The sequence below is a fragment of the Chiloscyllium plagiosum genome, unplaced genomic scaffold, assembly GCF_037043375.1.
Source record: "Chiloscyllium plagiosum isolate Xiang-an unplaced genomic scaffold, Cpla_swu_hap1 HiC_scaffold_19, whole genome shotgun sequence".
NCBI classification, from domain to species: Eukaryota; Metazoa; Chordata; class Chondrichthyes; order Orectolobiformes; family Hemiscylliidae; genus Chiloscyllium; species Chiloscyllium plagiosum.
The window spans coordinates 66,388,616-66,403,266 of record NW_028270157.1 but is presented as its reverse complement, the minus strand read 5'-3'; the positions used below and the strand labels follow the sequence as shown (position 1 = coordinate 66,403,266).

General features: G+C 41.8%; 1 protein-coding gene and 1 long non-coding RNA gene across 8 annotated transcripts in view; one reads left to right on the top strand and one right to left on the bottom strand.

Moving 5' to 3' along the window:
- LOC122559478 (V-type proton ATPase 116 kDa subunit a 4-like) overlaps positions 1-5,499 on the top strand; it is a 76,508-nt gene extending 71,009 nt beyond the window's left edge. For 3 of the 4 annotated variants that reach the window (XM_043708970.2, XM_087997501.1, XM_087997502.1), the window contains 4 exons: positions 851-958; positions 1,763-1,880; positions 2,641-2,812; positions 4,552-5,499. In XM_043708970.2, the coding sequence (XP_043564905.2) occupies positions 851-958; positions 1,763-1,880; positions 2,641-2,812; positions 4,552-4,645 (492 nt within the window). In that variant the 3' untranslated portion in view covers positions 4,646-5,499. Of the gene's footprint in view, positions 1-850; positions 959-1,762; positions 1,881-2,640; positions 2,813-4,551 lie in introns of those variants that run through there. The other variant, XM_087997503.1, reaches the window with a different exon arrangement.
- Positions 1-14,651, bottom strand: part of LOC148146808 (uncharacterized) — a 49,494-nt gene that overhangs the window by 16,255 nt on the left and 18,588 nt on the right. Inside the window, exon 2 of one of the 4 annotated variants that reach the window (XR_015760502.1) lies at positions 10,616-10,780. The exons of the other annotated variants lie outside the window; for them this stretch is intronic. This is a non-coding gene — a long non-coding RNA (uncharacterized LOC148146808). The remainder of the gene's footprint in view (positions 1-10,615; positions 10,781-14,651) is intronic. 4 annotated transcript variants of the gene reach the window in all.

The following is a 14,651-nucleotide window of genomic DNA, read 5'->3' as shown; positions in this document are numbered from 1 at the left end:
CCACCAGGCATCGGATGGTTAAGGTTTAGCAGTGGAGGAAGCCCAGGGCCTGCATGTCCTTGGTAGGATGGGAGGGGGGAGTTAACTTTTTCAGCCACAGAGGGGAGGGATAGGTTGGTGTGGGTATCTCAGATGTTCTCTGAAATGTTCTGCAAGTTGGTGTCCTATCTCCCTGATGTAGAGGAGATAATATAGGGTGCAATGGATACAGTAGACGATATGTGTGGATGTACAGGTTAAATATCTGTCAGATGTGGAAGGATCCTTTGGAGCTTTGAATGGAGGGGAGGTGTTAGCGCAGGTTTTGCACTTCTTACTTTGGCAGGGGGAGGTACTGGGAGTGGGGTGTGGGCTAGTGGGGAGTGTGGATCTAACAAGGGAGTTGCAGAGGGTTTGGTCTCTGAAATGCAGATGGGGTGGGGAAAGAAATATATCCCGAGTGGTGCAGTCTGTTTGTAGGTGGTGGAAGTAATAGAGGATGATACAGTGTATCCAGAGGTTGGTGGGGTGGAAAGTGAGGCTCCAGGCATCAGATGGTTAGGGTACAGTGATAGAGGAGGCCCACTCCAGCCTTCTGCCTGAAACGACGATTCTCCTGCTCCTTGGAGCTGCCTGACCTGCTGTGCTTTTCCAGCACCACACACTCTCAACTCGATCTCCAGCATCTGTAGTCCTCACTTTCTCCTTATGCAGTGACAGACCTGTCCCCACCAGTACTGTACCCTAGTGTTATACAGAGACCTCTCCCACCAGACCTGTTTCTACCATATAGTTTGGAAACATCTAGGATTAGCAGCTGAAACTTAGTTGACTAAACTTTGGATCCTTTTGTTTTTTTTTTGCCTCTCAGTTGGAGTCTGCACCAGAGAATGTATATGCTTCACTTGACGTTGATGTTGATATCCTACAACCCCAGCAACGGAGCACCAGTGACCATGGTGATGACCACAGTGAAGAGGCAAGTCTAACGCAGGGATTAAAGCCCAATCTTGACATGTCAAAATAATAACTGTTCAGGATTGTACCATTTAGGGCACCGTTTTACATTTAAATCGATGTACAATGAAGGATAAATGTCTGTAAAGAATAAGTTTATGATCCGTAACGTTACATGACCCATATGCAGTGCACTCCTGTTAAATCCTGTGCAGTCTGGCTGTGCAGTTGTGAATTGGCCAAGAAAACAAATCAGACAGTTTAAAAATGACAGTATAACCGCCTGGGATACTAGAATTACACTCTGGGAAATTCTGTACGTGCAGTGTTTAATAGTCTATTCCGGTGATTGTGAACAAAGGCCATGTTCATCTTCATCTCAGTGAAGGTTGAGTACACTGTCTGAAAAGTCTACAAATGTAAAGCAGACATTTAATCTGGTATTTTTTTTCAGGAAACCAAATTACTTGTGTCTTAGATTGTGGAGTCGTTATTGAATTTTTAGCAAATTCTCTAAACCTCATTGTTATCTTGCTTGTAATCACTTCCATCATGATCACTTCCTTGTGGGGCCCAGTAAGAGATGTATAGCTCCTGTATATCCAGGTATTCATTCTTTTCCTGTTGCCCCACAGGGATGTCCCCATCTAACATGAGTTGCCATGACACTTAGAATCCGCATGTGACTCAGTTATTTGCTGCTTTCATCAACTAGAGGTGGCAAGCTGTGGTGTGGAGGTGGTGCTGGAACTTGAAGCTTAGCATAATTGAAAAGAGACTTCTGTAATGGCTGCAAGTAGTATTTCTTTCTCTTGTGTTATTCCAGTTCAACTTTGGTGATGTTTTTGTGCACCAAGCCATCCACACAATTGAGTACTGTCTTGGCTGCATCTCTAACACTGCATCCTATCTCCGGTTGTGGGCTCTGAGCTTGGCTCATGCAGGTAAGCAAGTGGTTTGGCCCCAGCTGAGGTGACTGGTGACACTATGGGCGAATGCTTGAGCTGCTGATGTGGAATGGAACTGAATCTTTTATTCAAAGTTCACTTTGTTTCAGATGGCAGTCCAGCATTCTGTAAAATCAGGAACTGTTCTGCTTTACAAACTCTTCAGTGAAAACCATCTGTAGCAGACTGCACTTTCCCAGTGAGGAGTGGGGAGAGAGGGCAGGAGAGAATGAAATCCCAACGTATGGGGGAGAAAAGTACTTTTTTTCAACTTTTTGTGTTAATCATTTGCAGATGGCTTACATTAATCATGCTAGATACACTCATTTTCTGTTTAATGAAAATATACTTCTATAATATCTGGAAAAAATAGTGACAAAGAAATTCAAAATTTAACTTCACTTTTTTAAAAAAAAAAGTTTGCTCCATATTTACTACTTCAGCTGCATAATAACTGAGAAATGGAGAGAGAACAGTACTTGTTTTAACTGTTTGCTGATCCCTTGACAATACCATGTCCTTGGGCCCATAGTTGGAGCTTACTTTGTGAACAGGCTATGGACTCCTATAATGTGGATAACACTGGCATACTAGTGACCAAGGGTGAATTGTGTATCTGTACTTGAACATTTAGGAACATGGACTTACCAAAATAATAAAATCTTAGCCCCCAAAATCTTACTATCTTGTTCAGAAATTGCCAAATATCTGTATTGAGATGCAATTCAACCTCAATATATGTCTCTTTTATTCCTAGAGCTATCTGAAGTCCTCTGGACCATGGTGATGCGCATTGGCTTGAGTAGTGCTTCTTGGGCTGGCCTCATTGGTGTCTTCATCATATTTGCAATTTTTGCCATCTTAACAGTTGCTATTTTGTTGGTAATGGAAGGATTATCTGCTTTCCTACATGCTCTACGTCTTCACTGGTAAGTAAGCGTTCAGTGTACGTTAGCTGCCCTGGAGGGGTCTAAATCATGGAATTGTTTCTGTGTGCTGTGGCCATTCAGTCTGCCATGTCAATGCTGGCTCTCTGTGAGAACATCTCAGTCACACTCCCACTATCTCCCCTGTAGGTCTGCAGTTTATTTTCCTCTGTGAAGGTGCTTATCAAATTTCCTTTTGAAAGCCATGATTGGATCTACCTAATCACTCCCTGTTCAAAAAATAAGCTTTCCCTCTGTCAGATTTTTAAGACCTTTAAGCCTGTCTTGTGATTCTTGCCCTTTCACCAGTGGAACAGTAATTTTATTTTACCCCAGTTGACTCTGTAATATTGAACAGCTCAATCAAATCTTGTTTTGGTCTGTTCTTCTGTGCAGAAAACAGTGCCAGTTTCTCCATTATATTCATGCAGACTCTCACCCTTGGAAACACAACCATGAATCTTTTCTGCCTCCTCTCCAACACCTTCATATCAATGCTCAAATACACATTGGGTTGGTGGTACGGTGGCACAGTGATTAGCACTTCTGCCTCACAGACCCAGGGACTTGGGTTTGATTCCAGCCTTTGGCAAGTGGCTGTGTGGAGTTTCTCCCCATGTCTGCATGGGTTTCCTCCAGGTGCTCTGGTTTCCTCCCACAATCCAAAAAATGTTCAGTTTGGGTGGATTGGTCATGCTAAATTGCCCCATGGTATCCAGCGATGTGCGGGCTAGGTGGATTAGCCATGGTCAAATATGGGGATACATTGGGATGCTCTTTGGAGGGTTGTGCAGACTCCATGAGCCATTTTTCCTGGATGCGTTTGGGACATTGAGGTAAATCTGCCACCTGTAGAAAGACCAATAGGTCATAGAAACCTATGGGCCAAGTGTGCAGATTTACCTCAAAGTCCCAAAGGCATCCAGCACACATTGAGGATGGCCAATGAAAGAAAATCACCCCTCTTGAATGGATTGGACGAACATGATGAGAAGCTACATCTCCAGTCATGGGCTGTTGTTTTTCTGGGATTAATGCTGGTCAGTTTGCTAGTAAACTATCTAAGTCTATGATTGTAAGAACTGCAAGAAGTGAGGAAAGTCATTGTTGACCATGAAGGAGTTGCTGTGCGTGCTGAGTGCAGGGTCAGAGAGTTAGCGTAGTGGTGTGAAGTCCAGAACCAGAGGGATGTGTAAGTGGCGTGGGGAGGGTCTAGAGTTAGAGAGGGTGAGTGTTGAGAGTCACCATTGCTTGGGATATGCAGGCTTTTGGTGAACTTAAGATTTCCATCTGGGCATTGGTGTCAGCTAGGGGAGGGAGGAGGATGCAGTTGCAACAGGGAACGTGGAGAGAATTAGAGGTTTCCTGGGGGCTGAAGGAAGAGGATGCAAAGAAGGGTGAAGATGGAGTAGAGAGATTAGGGGGTTAACAGGAAGTTATGAGTGGGGACAAGCTGACTGCAAAGGAGAGAGAACAATTTTAATCTCTCAACAAAGAAATATACTCAATTGAGATCCTAGAAAACTCTATCACTGAGGTAGAGAATTCCTTGGAAATGACTGTGGAATCCTTAGTTTATGATTGTGTAAGTTCATAAATACTATAATTGGGATGGGAAATGTAGTGGATTGTAATTGAGGAATATCTGTCAATTAAACTTAAATGAGCTGAGATCTTCCTACTGAAATGGATCAATATTAAATAGTATTTAACACCGCACCCAATTTTGTTTTCCCTCCTAGGGTTGAGTTCCAGAATAAGTTCTATGCTGGAGCTGGCTACAAGTTTAATCCTTTTTCATTCAAATCCATTCTGGATGGAAATCCAGATGAATAAAGCTGATTTCAACACTGTTTTCAACAAAGAATGTTTCGACTACAGATTTAAAGATAATGTCGTTCAGAAATAATCATGGATCTCTCTTAAAATGATATTGATTAGAGCTAAGATTAATGTTTTGAATTTTAGCTGTTCAAATTTTAGTGTGTAACATTGAGCTGGAATGCTTTGTGCTATCGAGCAGATGTTTTGACAAGATTAAAATAAATGGGAATATGGCTAGTAGAGAATTGATGGTTGTATCATGTTAAGTATATGTTAATAAGCACACAATTTGAGATGAGGTTTTCAATGCAAGTGAAAATTAACTCCAAATGATTTTGCATTTGCTTCAGAATAGTAGTGCAATTCGGTGAATCACTTACAGATGCTTTCACCACGAGTTACAAGACTGAAGGTGTCTACTATTGTTGATGCCTTTAGAAGAAAGAACAGGCCACTATATTCAATGGGCAAGCGACTACACATCAGCCTTCAAAGTATCATAATGTTGCTCTGTGCATCTACCTATCATTATAAATGTGCTTGCTTTGTCATGAGAAATCCTAAGTAATGTTCAGAAATGTTAATGTCAGCCAAGGTCATGAGCAATATGATTTGTTAAAAAGCTATTTTAGGGTCACAGGAAAGACTGCCTGGGAAATTATTCCAAGAAGGTCACTAAATCAGCTCAATGAATAGGTTTTCATTTACTGCCTACAGGTGTCTAAAAGTCTCTTCTGAACAGTTGTCTGTATTGCCTCTTATTGTTCTATTTCAAGGTAATTCCAAAGATGTCTGTCATTGATTTGGTATACACTCCAGTCAGGCTTAGATCAACAAATATAACTAGAATTAAAAACAATTTTGAATATAAACAACACTGAGCTGTATCTTTCTTAACAAAAAGAGAGATGTTGATGTCTGTCTCTGTTTGGGATTATCCACTCCAGTGGAAAGAAGAGGCTAAAGATCCATTGATGAGAGCTCCTTAAAGATATCCTAATGTGCAGTCAAAAGAAATTCAGTGAACCCAGTTTGAAACAACTTCTCTCCACCTTCAGTCCTACTTCTGGGTCTGATCAGGTGATGTGCTGTTCCATTAGGCCAAACAGACAAAATTGTAACATAATGTTATTAAATCAACTTTTGTTTAATTCAGAGAATCAGAAGCTAATGGCCAGAATTTATGGTTGAACATTCCATCAGATTTTCATCCCTCCTAGAGCAGGGCAAGAACCCTGATGGAGCTTCAAGATCCTCTGACTCATCAGAGTGCACTATTTCTTCTAGTTTTTCTTCACTGTATCTGCTGCCTTTACATGGTTGGCCTTATCATTCCCTACTGACACGTGGAGATATCCAATATACAGTCATGTGAAACTGACATTGCTGAGATTTAATTTTTCCTGATCAGTTGCAGCCAGAGAATTGCCCAACAGTATTTATTTTGTTGCCAACATGAACCTTCAAGAGTCTGAGAATCTTCTTGACTCTTTTATTCCTGCATCGAAATGCTGATCCTAAGTTTATTTGCTAGATTGCTATTATCTCTCCACTTAGACATTCTATGTCTGTGTGTTTTTCTCCACTTTGCCTTAGGAAGAAGCAGCGCTCCAAAAGCTTGTGATTTTAAATAAACCTGTTGGACTATAACCTGGTGTTGTGTGGCTTCTGATTTCCTCCAACAGAAAACAGTGTTGTCTTCCACATAAGAATTGGATGCCACCTTTATCTGTTTCACCGCCATCACCTTCTGAGTTATGAGCCTACCTGTCTGTCACTCTGTCATTGTTTCATTCAGTTCAAAAATGGCAGCATCAGCTTTGATCTTTCACCAACAAATTCCATTCTAGTGATTGATTGTCTCAACTGGAATCAGGCTCTTAGAAATAACCTTTTATTGAAGAATCCAAAAATTCAGTAATGCAAATTAACTTGATAAATCACACTTGATATCTGATACAATGGGTTTTTCTTTTAATAAAATGCCCAGAGCTCAGCTCTGCCCTTATTAATAACACCTAAATAGCAACTGTCAATGTAGTGTGTTATGACTGCAGATCAAAATCTGGCGTTTGGAACATTGTTTTTTTTGTTGGATTTAACAAGGTGGTTTAACCTCTGAAACACATGCATATCGCTGCAGATTTGGTTTTAACAATAATCATGTTTATTACACACATCCAGATGAACAAACTGAACTACTGACATATAATACAAGTTTAAAAAATTGCAAAACCACAAATACAATCTCATTGATCTCAAATGAATGACTCTATAGTGGTAAGAATTCCTTTATTATACTCAGAATTTGAATTAGCTAGGGTTCAGTGATTACATTTTCCTTGAGACCACGTACAACTAAGTGCAGAAATTGAATTTCAAATAGCCATTTTATGGGTTTAACCAAATACTTTGCAGCTGGAGTTTTTAAAACTAAACTGCTTACCCTTCTAGCAACCATTTCTTCATAGTTCTAAACTTAGGGCAATTATTTTACAAGTCCAACTTCTGCAACAATGCCAAACGTAGCTTGAAGAAAAGCTTATAGTTTGTGTTTTCTCCAAGTTAAAACCATCCAGACACTTACCTGCATCTGACATACAACTATTTACCCTGTTCATTCCTAAGACTCAACCAAGAGAAAACAAAACACCAAAACTCTTCAGTGAGTCTCTCTCTAGTATGATTCGGAGATGCCGGTGTTGGACTGGGGTGTACAAAGTTAAAAATCACACAACACCAGGTTATAGTCCAACAGGTTTAATTGGAAGCACACTAGCTTTCGGAGCTAGTCGCTCCGCTCTGAAAGCTAGTGTGCTTCCAATTAAACCTGTTGGACTATAACCTGGTGTTGTGTGATTTTTAACTCTCTCTAGTATGGTTTTATAAAATAATTCAGCATGGTTAAAGAACTACTTACAAGATAATCATTAAATCCTTCATAGACATATGAACCACAATAGGGTCACCTTGCTCCCACATCATGCAGTGACAACATATTGTCTGGCCTGATATTTCTATTTTAATTACTAATTTTAATATTTTTGTAAATACTTTTGAGAAAAAAAGTTTAATTTTCATAAAATTACAATCACTACAAAATAATGTAATAACTTTATATTATAATGACAATTATATTATAATTGACAATTGTTCAAGGTGAGAAGTGAAAAGTTAAGGGGGATACACGCAGCAAGTACTTTACACAGAGGGTGGTGAGTAGCTGGAACGTGTTGCCAGTAGAGATGGCAGAGGCAGGCATAGTAGATTCACTTAAGATGTGTTTGGACAGATGCATGAATAAGTGGGGAGCAGAGGGATACAGATGCTTAGGAATTGGGTGATAGATTTAAATAGTAGATTTGGATTGACTCAGGCTTGGAGGGCTGAAGGAGCTGTTCCCAGGCTGTAAATTTTCTTTGTTCTTTGTACTCTACTCCACCAACCACTGAGGAGAGAGTGAGGGAAAAAAAACCTACAAAAACCACAATTCAATAAATAAGAAAAAAAATTAAACAAAGTTATACAAAGGCAACTTAGGTTATATTCAGTTAAAGTACTACACAGTGCAATCCCACCGATGCTCCCCACCACCAAGAGCATAAGTAAGCAAATCCCTATTTGTTCAGGATTCTTCCCCCGCTCAGGCACCGCAGGACCACCAGACGTAACCCTCATGACTAGACAAAGGTTCTGACCAATAGAGCCGACAAGTCTGCATTTCAGAAAGGTCCGCCAAGTTCTATAAACCAGTTCCGTTTTCTGGTGCACCATGCTCGTAAGAAAATCCAGAGGATATGCTCCATAACTAATCTACGCCAGTCCGAAAGAGCCAGGGTATTCTCCGGCTCGTTAGAATATTCTTCCTCACACAGAATAAACAATTTCTTCCCATGCATGTCCAATGAGGGGAGATTTGGAAGACCCAAGCAGTGGGACACCAGATCCAACTTAACCTCAGTTCCCAAAACCTCTTCCAAAAACACCTGCTATGGCATCCCAATACCCATGAAGCTTGTGGCATGACCACAAGTACTGAGTAAGAGTGCCAACATCTGTTTTACATTCAGGGCACATTGGGGACAATCTTGTCTTCAATTTTGCAAACCGCTCCAGTGCCAGATGAGCCCTTGAAGTACCTTCAGTTGCATAGCCTGTGTCCTGTTACAGATTGAAATCTTCCTTACGTTCTCCTAAATATCCTCCCACACCTCCGACAAGTTTTCCACCCCCAATTCCCGAGTCCAGGTTCTGCATAGCCGCTCAATGTCCTTCAAAATGTTACTTCTTAATAATGTTACTTTCCATCCCCAAAATTGGATATTCTAATAAGGCCCCTCCAGGCATGGCCTCCAACTTCATAAAATTTATTTTATACCCTGAGAACAAACCAAATAGATTAATCACTTGTATTTAACAGGGCACAGATGTCATCGGATCAGTTAAAAAGAGAAGATAATTATCCGCATAGAGGGTGACCTTATATCTGCCTGACCCTACCTCTGGGGCAGTTGTATCGGGATCCTTCCGAATGGCCTCTGCCAGCGGTTCAGTCACCAATGTAAATAATAGCGATGAGAGAGGACACTCTTGTCAGCTGACTCTGCCAATACTAAACTTATCTGACCTTATACCTCCTAAAATAGGAAAAACCGCTGCTTTCGGGTCACTATGTAACCCCACCACCGACTTGGCAAAAACCCCTCCAAGACCAAACTGTTCCAGGACATAAACGAGGTACGGCCACACCACCTGGTCAAACATTTTCTCTGCATCCAGGGAGACTACCAAATCCGGAATCTATCTTTGCTGGCGTACCTGCACCATATTTAATATTCTTCTAATATTTATCGGTAGACCGATGACCCTATCTGGTCCTCTTTTACAATGAAAGGCAAAAACCTCTCCAACCTTAACGCCAGCATTTTCAACAGAATTTTAAAATCCACGTTCAGTAACGATATGGGCCTATATGAAGTGTAACCTTTTGGGCGTTTCCTTTCTTAAAAAGGAAGAGAAATATTTGCTTCTCTCAAAGAGGACGGGAGGCAGTCCTGACTGAATGAGTAGTTGTACATATCCAAGAGTGACTTGGCCAGTATGTCTATAAACTCCTTATAAAACTCACTTTGAAATCTGTCTGGGCTGGGTACTATACCAGTCTGGAGCAGCCTCACCGCCTCCTGTATTTCCTGGATTGTCGGGGGTAGGGAGGGGAGGGCATCCAGAAAGGACACCTGCTCTGAAGTTACACCTGGAAGGTCCTGGGCCTTAAAAAAGGATTCCATCTTCATCAGTCTGTCTTCACAGTCCTCCAATCGGTTCAGCTCAGAGTAAAACTTCCTAAACGCTGCATTAATCTTTTTGGTATTGCAAGTAAAAGTACCAGCACTGCCTCTGATGGATGTGATAGGTTGGGGTGCGGGTTGGGAACATTCCTCTTTCTGGCCAAGTAAGGTAGATATCTACCTGGTTTATCACCATATTCAAATAACCTGTTTCACAAAAGAGATTTCCCTCTTTGCTGTCTGGGTGACTGCAGCGTTCAAAGTAGCCCTAATATCTGTAATCTACTGCAATTTGGTTACAGACGGTCTGTCAAAGTATGCTGTCTCAGCTGCCTTCAGGCGAGCCTCGAGCAAACATCCCCTCTGCCGCTTCCGGGTCGCTGAGTAAGAAATAATCAAACCCTGTGCATAGGTGTTGGATTACTGGCCCTACCCAAATTTATGTCCCAAAAGATTTTAAATTCCTGCGAAAAATGCTTGCTATCTTTCAAGAGGAAAGGGTCCATGCACCAGTGCTGGGAGCCTATCCCATTACCACTGGCCTTGACCATCATGTACACTGCTGCTTGATCAGAAAGGGCTATGTTCCATATTCTGCAAGACAGCACCAAATTCAAAAAGGTCAATGGGACAAAAAACATGTCAATTCTGGTATAGCACTTATGTGGATCAGAGAAAAAGGTGAAATCCCTACCTTCGGGGTGAAGACATCTCCACACGTCCACCAACCCCAGCTCCCTGTTCAGGTCCGCCAACTGCCTGGATTGCGGGGACATACCCACATCCTGTCCACCTCAGGGTCAATAAGACGATTAAAGTCTCCCCTTATAATTGTATGACGTGCCCAAGGGCCATCAACCTGGAAAGCACATCCGTTAAAAATTTAAGGGGGTGCACCGGGGGGACAATATACATTCAAAATCCCATATTCCTCTCCGTGTATTAAAGACTTAAGAATTATAAATCGCCCATATTCATCCTTAATTTGCTCTAACGTTTGAATGGGAGATTCTTCTGAATGAGAATCGCAACTCCTCGACTTTTCGAATTAAAGAATGAGAAAAACACTTGTCTGATCCCTCACTGTTGCAACTTCAAATGCTCCTTATCAGTTAAATGTGTTTCTTACAGCAAGGCTACATCGACCCTCTCTTTTCCAAGGCTTGACAGTATCTTTTTATCTCTTAATTGGTGAATGACTCCCCTTAACATTCCAGGTGCACTATTTAAACTACTGGCTAGCCATGATTGTTCAAAACAGTCCGTGACCCCCCCCGGGAAGAAGAACCCCACTCGTAGCACCCCGAGTGAAAACAACAAACAGTTCGTATAAATTTAAAAATACAACTTCCAAAACTAGCAAATCAAAAACTTCTAACAGCTACTTCTACAACATCCCAACATATAACACAAATGAAAGGAGACTTTCCCCCTTGCCGACAGGGGGCGTTCATACTACCCACTAACCCCTCCATGACTTCTGCTAGCTGACGCCGTGACCCTACCGCAGATAACACAAAGTGAGAAAAAAACCATACCTTACAACAAGAAAGTTAAATGTGGGCACTCAACCTGTCCCCTCCATATTATAATTCGAGGCACTCCTGATAGAACAGAAATATATAATCTCTCCCTGCTTCCTCCAACCACTCCCCCCATCCCACACCAGAAAAGAATAAAAAGAAATGATAAAGGAGAAAAGGAACAAAGGATGACGGAAGGGGAGAGAGAAGAGACAGAAGATAAAGAAAAGAAACAATTACGACCCCAACATATATTTTAAAATAAGCCGACCCCGACAACCAGGTAAACCATGCAAATTACAGAGAAAAACAAAATAAACATTATTGTCCATTTTATTCAGGCCAGCCAGTCTATTTTAAAGCACCCAGGAAGTCCTTTGCCTTTTCCGGTGAGTCAAAATTGAACACGGACTCTCCGTGGCTGAATCGTAATATTGCTGGATATCTAATGAAATACTGGTATTCAAGTCCCTCAGCCTCCTTTTTACCTCAAAGGCCTTCCTCTTATGAAAAGACTCATGTGAAAAGTCTTGGAAAAGCATAATTCATGATCATTTGTATATCAGAGCCTGTGGATCCTTCCCCAGTGCTCTAGAGGCTTCCAGCAGCATTTGCTTATCTCTGTAATGCTAGAGTCGAACTAGGACCGGGCAGGGTCGCTGGTCTGATCCAGGCCTGTGCACTGCGAGTCAATGGGCCTGCTCGACCCGCACCCGGCCTACCTAGACCTAAAGCTTCAAAAACCTCAGACGCCATTGCTCCAAGTAGCTGATGAGCTGGCCTTCCTCCTCCCATTCAGGGAGCCCCACCAGACGGATGTTCTTCCAATGGCCCGTACCTGCTGTTCTAGGGCATGGACCCGATCGACCGAGGATTCCGCCGTGGTTTCGGAGCTGTGGCCCGTTGCTCCACCTCCCCGACATGCTGCCTGAGGCGTTGGATCTCCTGGTCATGTTTCTGCAGCATGACTGAGATCGGTTCAAGCCTGGCCCGGGTCTCCTCCATCGATGAATCAATCTTCTCTTGGGGTTTCACAAATTTTGAGATCAGGCTCTGCTCCATAGGCAAGTCCCCTGGGGCGATCGTGGTGGCCAACTCTGCGGCCATGGATGAGTCCATTGTTGCAGGGGGGGTCCCTGCTTGTTGCAATCCTCACGGTCCCTTCCCTTTAATCGTTTTCCTAACTATTTTTAAGTGACACTGAACAATTCGAAGGGTCATAAAATAGCTATTTCTACCACATTGGGTAATAAAGGGAGGGCGAGTCTGGGTTCTGTCCAGAGCTCAGCAGGGTGGACCTACTGGGTTGCCGCCATCTTGAATCCCCCGCTTAATTTGATTTTTAAAAATTTTGCACTGAACGTTTAGTTTGTAGCCTGTAAATATTTTCCCTTTTTACCTTCAAGCTAAAAGTAACTCAGATAGCTACTAATTTGACTATCACCAACCAATTAAGTTATGGTTTACTTGTGATGCCATTCATTTGTGAGGGGTTCTGAACATGGGCTTCAGTTTCTCCAATTTGAATAAAAACCTTAAAAACTATGAACCAACAAAGCAAGTGAAACTCACCTCTTCGCCTCTGCACCGAATTCTCACAGGATGGACACAATGTGGCTAAACATTATGATACAGTGACAGATACATTTTCACTCGACGTTTGACAAGAATTGGACCTCTGAAATAACTAGGAGAAAGTGAGGACTGCCAATGCTGGAGATCAGAGTCGAGAGTGTGGTGCTGGAAAAGCACAGCAGGTCAGGCCGCATCCGAGGAATAGGAGAATCGATATTTTGGACAAAAGCCCTTCATCAGGAAATGGTAAATTAATTACACTCTGAAATGATTACACAATCCACAACCTTAGATGACAAAAGGGGGAGGGATATCAGAGAATGGATCAAATTAATGTAGATTTTTTGCCGAAGGAAGTTATGCTTGTATTTTTGAAAGTAAATTGACATGACAAGGAGTCATAGAGTTGTACAGTATGGAAGCAGACACTTCAGTCCAACTCATCCATCTCGATCAGATATCCTAAATTAGTCTAGTCCCATTTGCCAACATTTGGCCCCATTTCCCTGTAAACCCTTCCTATTCATATCCCCATCCAGATGCCTTTTAAATATTGTAATTGTACCAGCCTCCACCATTTCCTCTGGCAGCTCCTTCCATAAACACACGACCCTCTGAAAAGTTGCCCCCCCCCCCGATTCCTTTAAATTTTTCTCCTCTCACCTTAAACCTCTGGCTTTGGACTCCCCTACCCTGGGGAAAAGACATTGGCTATTCACCCTATCCATGCCCTTCATGATTTGAGCTTCCGATGTTCCAGGGAAAACAGCCCCAGCCTATTCATCCTTTCCTATGATGAGATTTAGTGATGATCTGGAAATATCAAGCTGTGATCTTTATGTTAGCTCACATAACATGAGCAATGGACCAATGAGAAAATCAATGAACTTTTATTACCGATCCTACACACACATTACAATCGCTGGGACTTGTGCGATTGGGCACAAACTATTTGGATATACTGAGGTGTGCTTACCCCCCAGTATGTCATGCTGCAGACAGACAGAGCTCAGTAGGATGGAGACTGAGAGCTTTATATCATGAGGTCACCTGCTATGATATGATGACGATATCATGAGTGTGTCCCTTCATGGCATATCACATATAACATCCCCTTTTCATTCCAAAGAGGCAAAATCCTAAACCCATTTGCATCGTACATAGACATGTGTTGTCAATTCAATAATTATTCAGACAAGTAAAAAGCAGAGTAAAAAGACTGACACCAAGACTGCACAACCCCAATGCCACTTTACAACGACCTGTATACTTAAAACATTTACTCTCAGTCCCATATACCTCCATATCAATGGGCACATTGTCCTACTTGAACTGTGAGAGAAAAACAGAACTAACAATCTAATTCATGAATAAAGGAGCGCAGGTCAACAGTGAAGTCCTTTAACTGGTGAGAGTCACAGGGTTCAGCTGACTGAAACAATTTTGTTTCACTCATAACTTGATAGCAAAGATAATGGCAAAAAACATTTGAAAGAAAGAACTGCATGTATGTTTGGAAGAAAATCTATGGATCTTTTGAAAAGGATCAGATTTGTAGAATTAATCAGAAATAAATAACAACAAATTGCATTGATATAGCACCTTCAATGCAATAAAACAACCAAAGTTTCT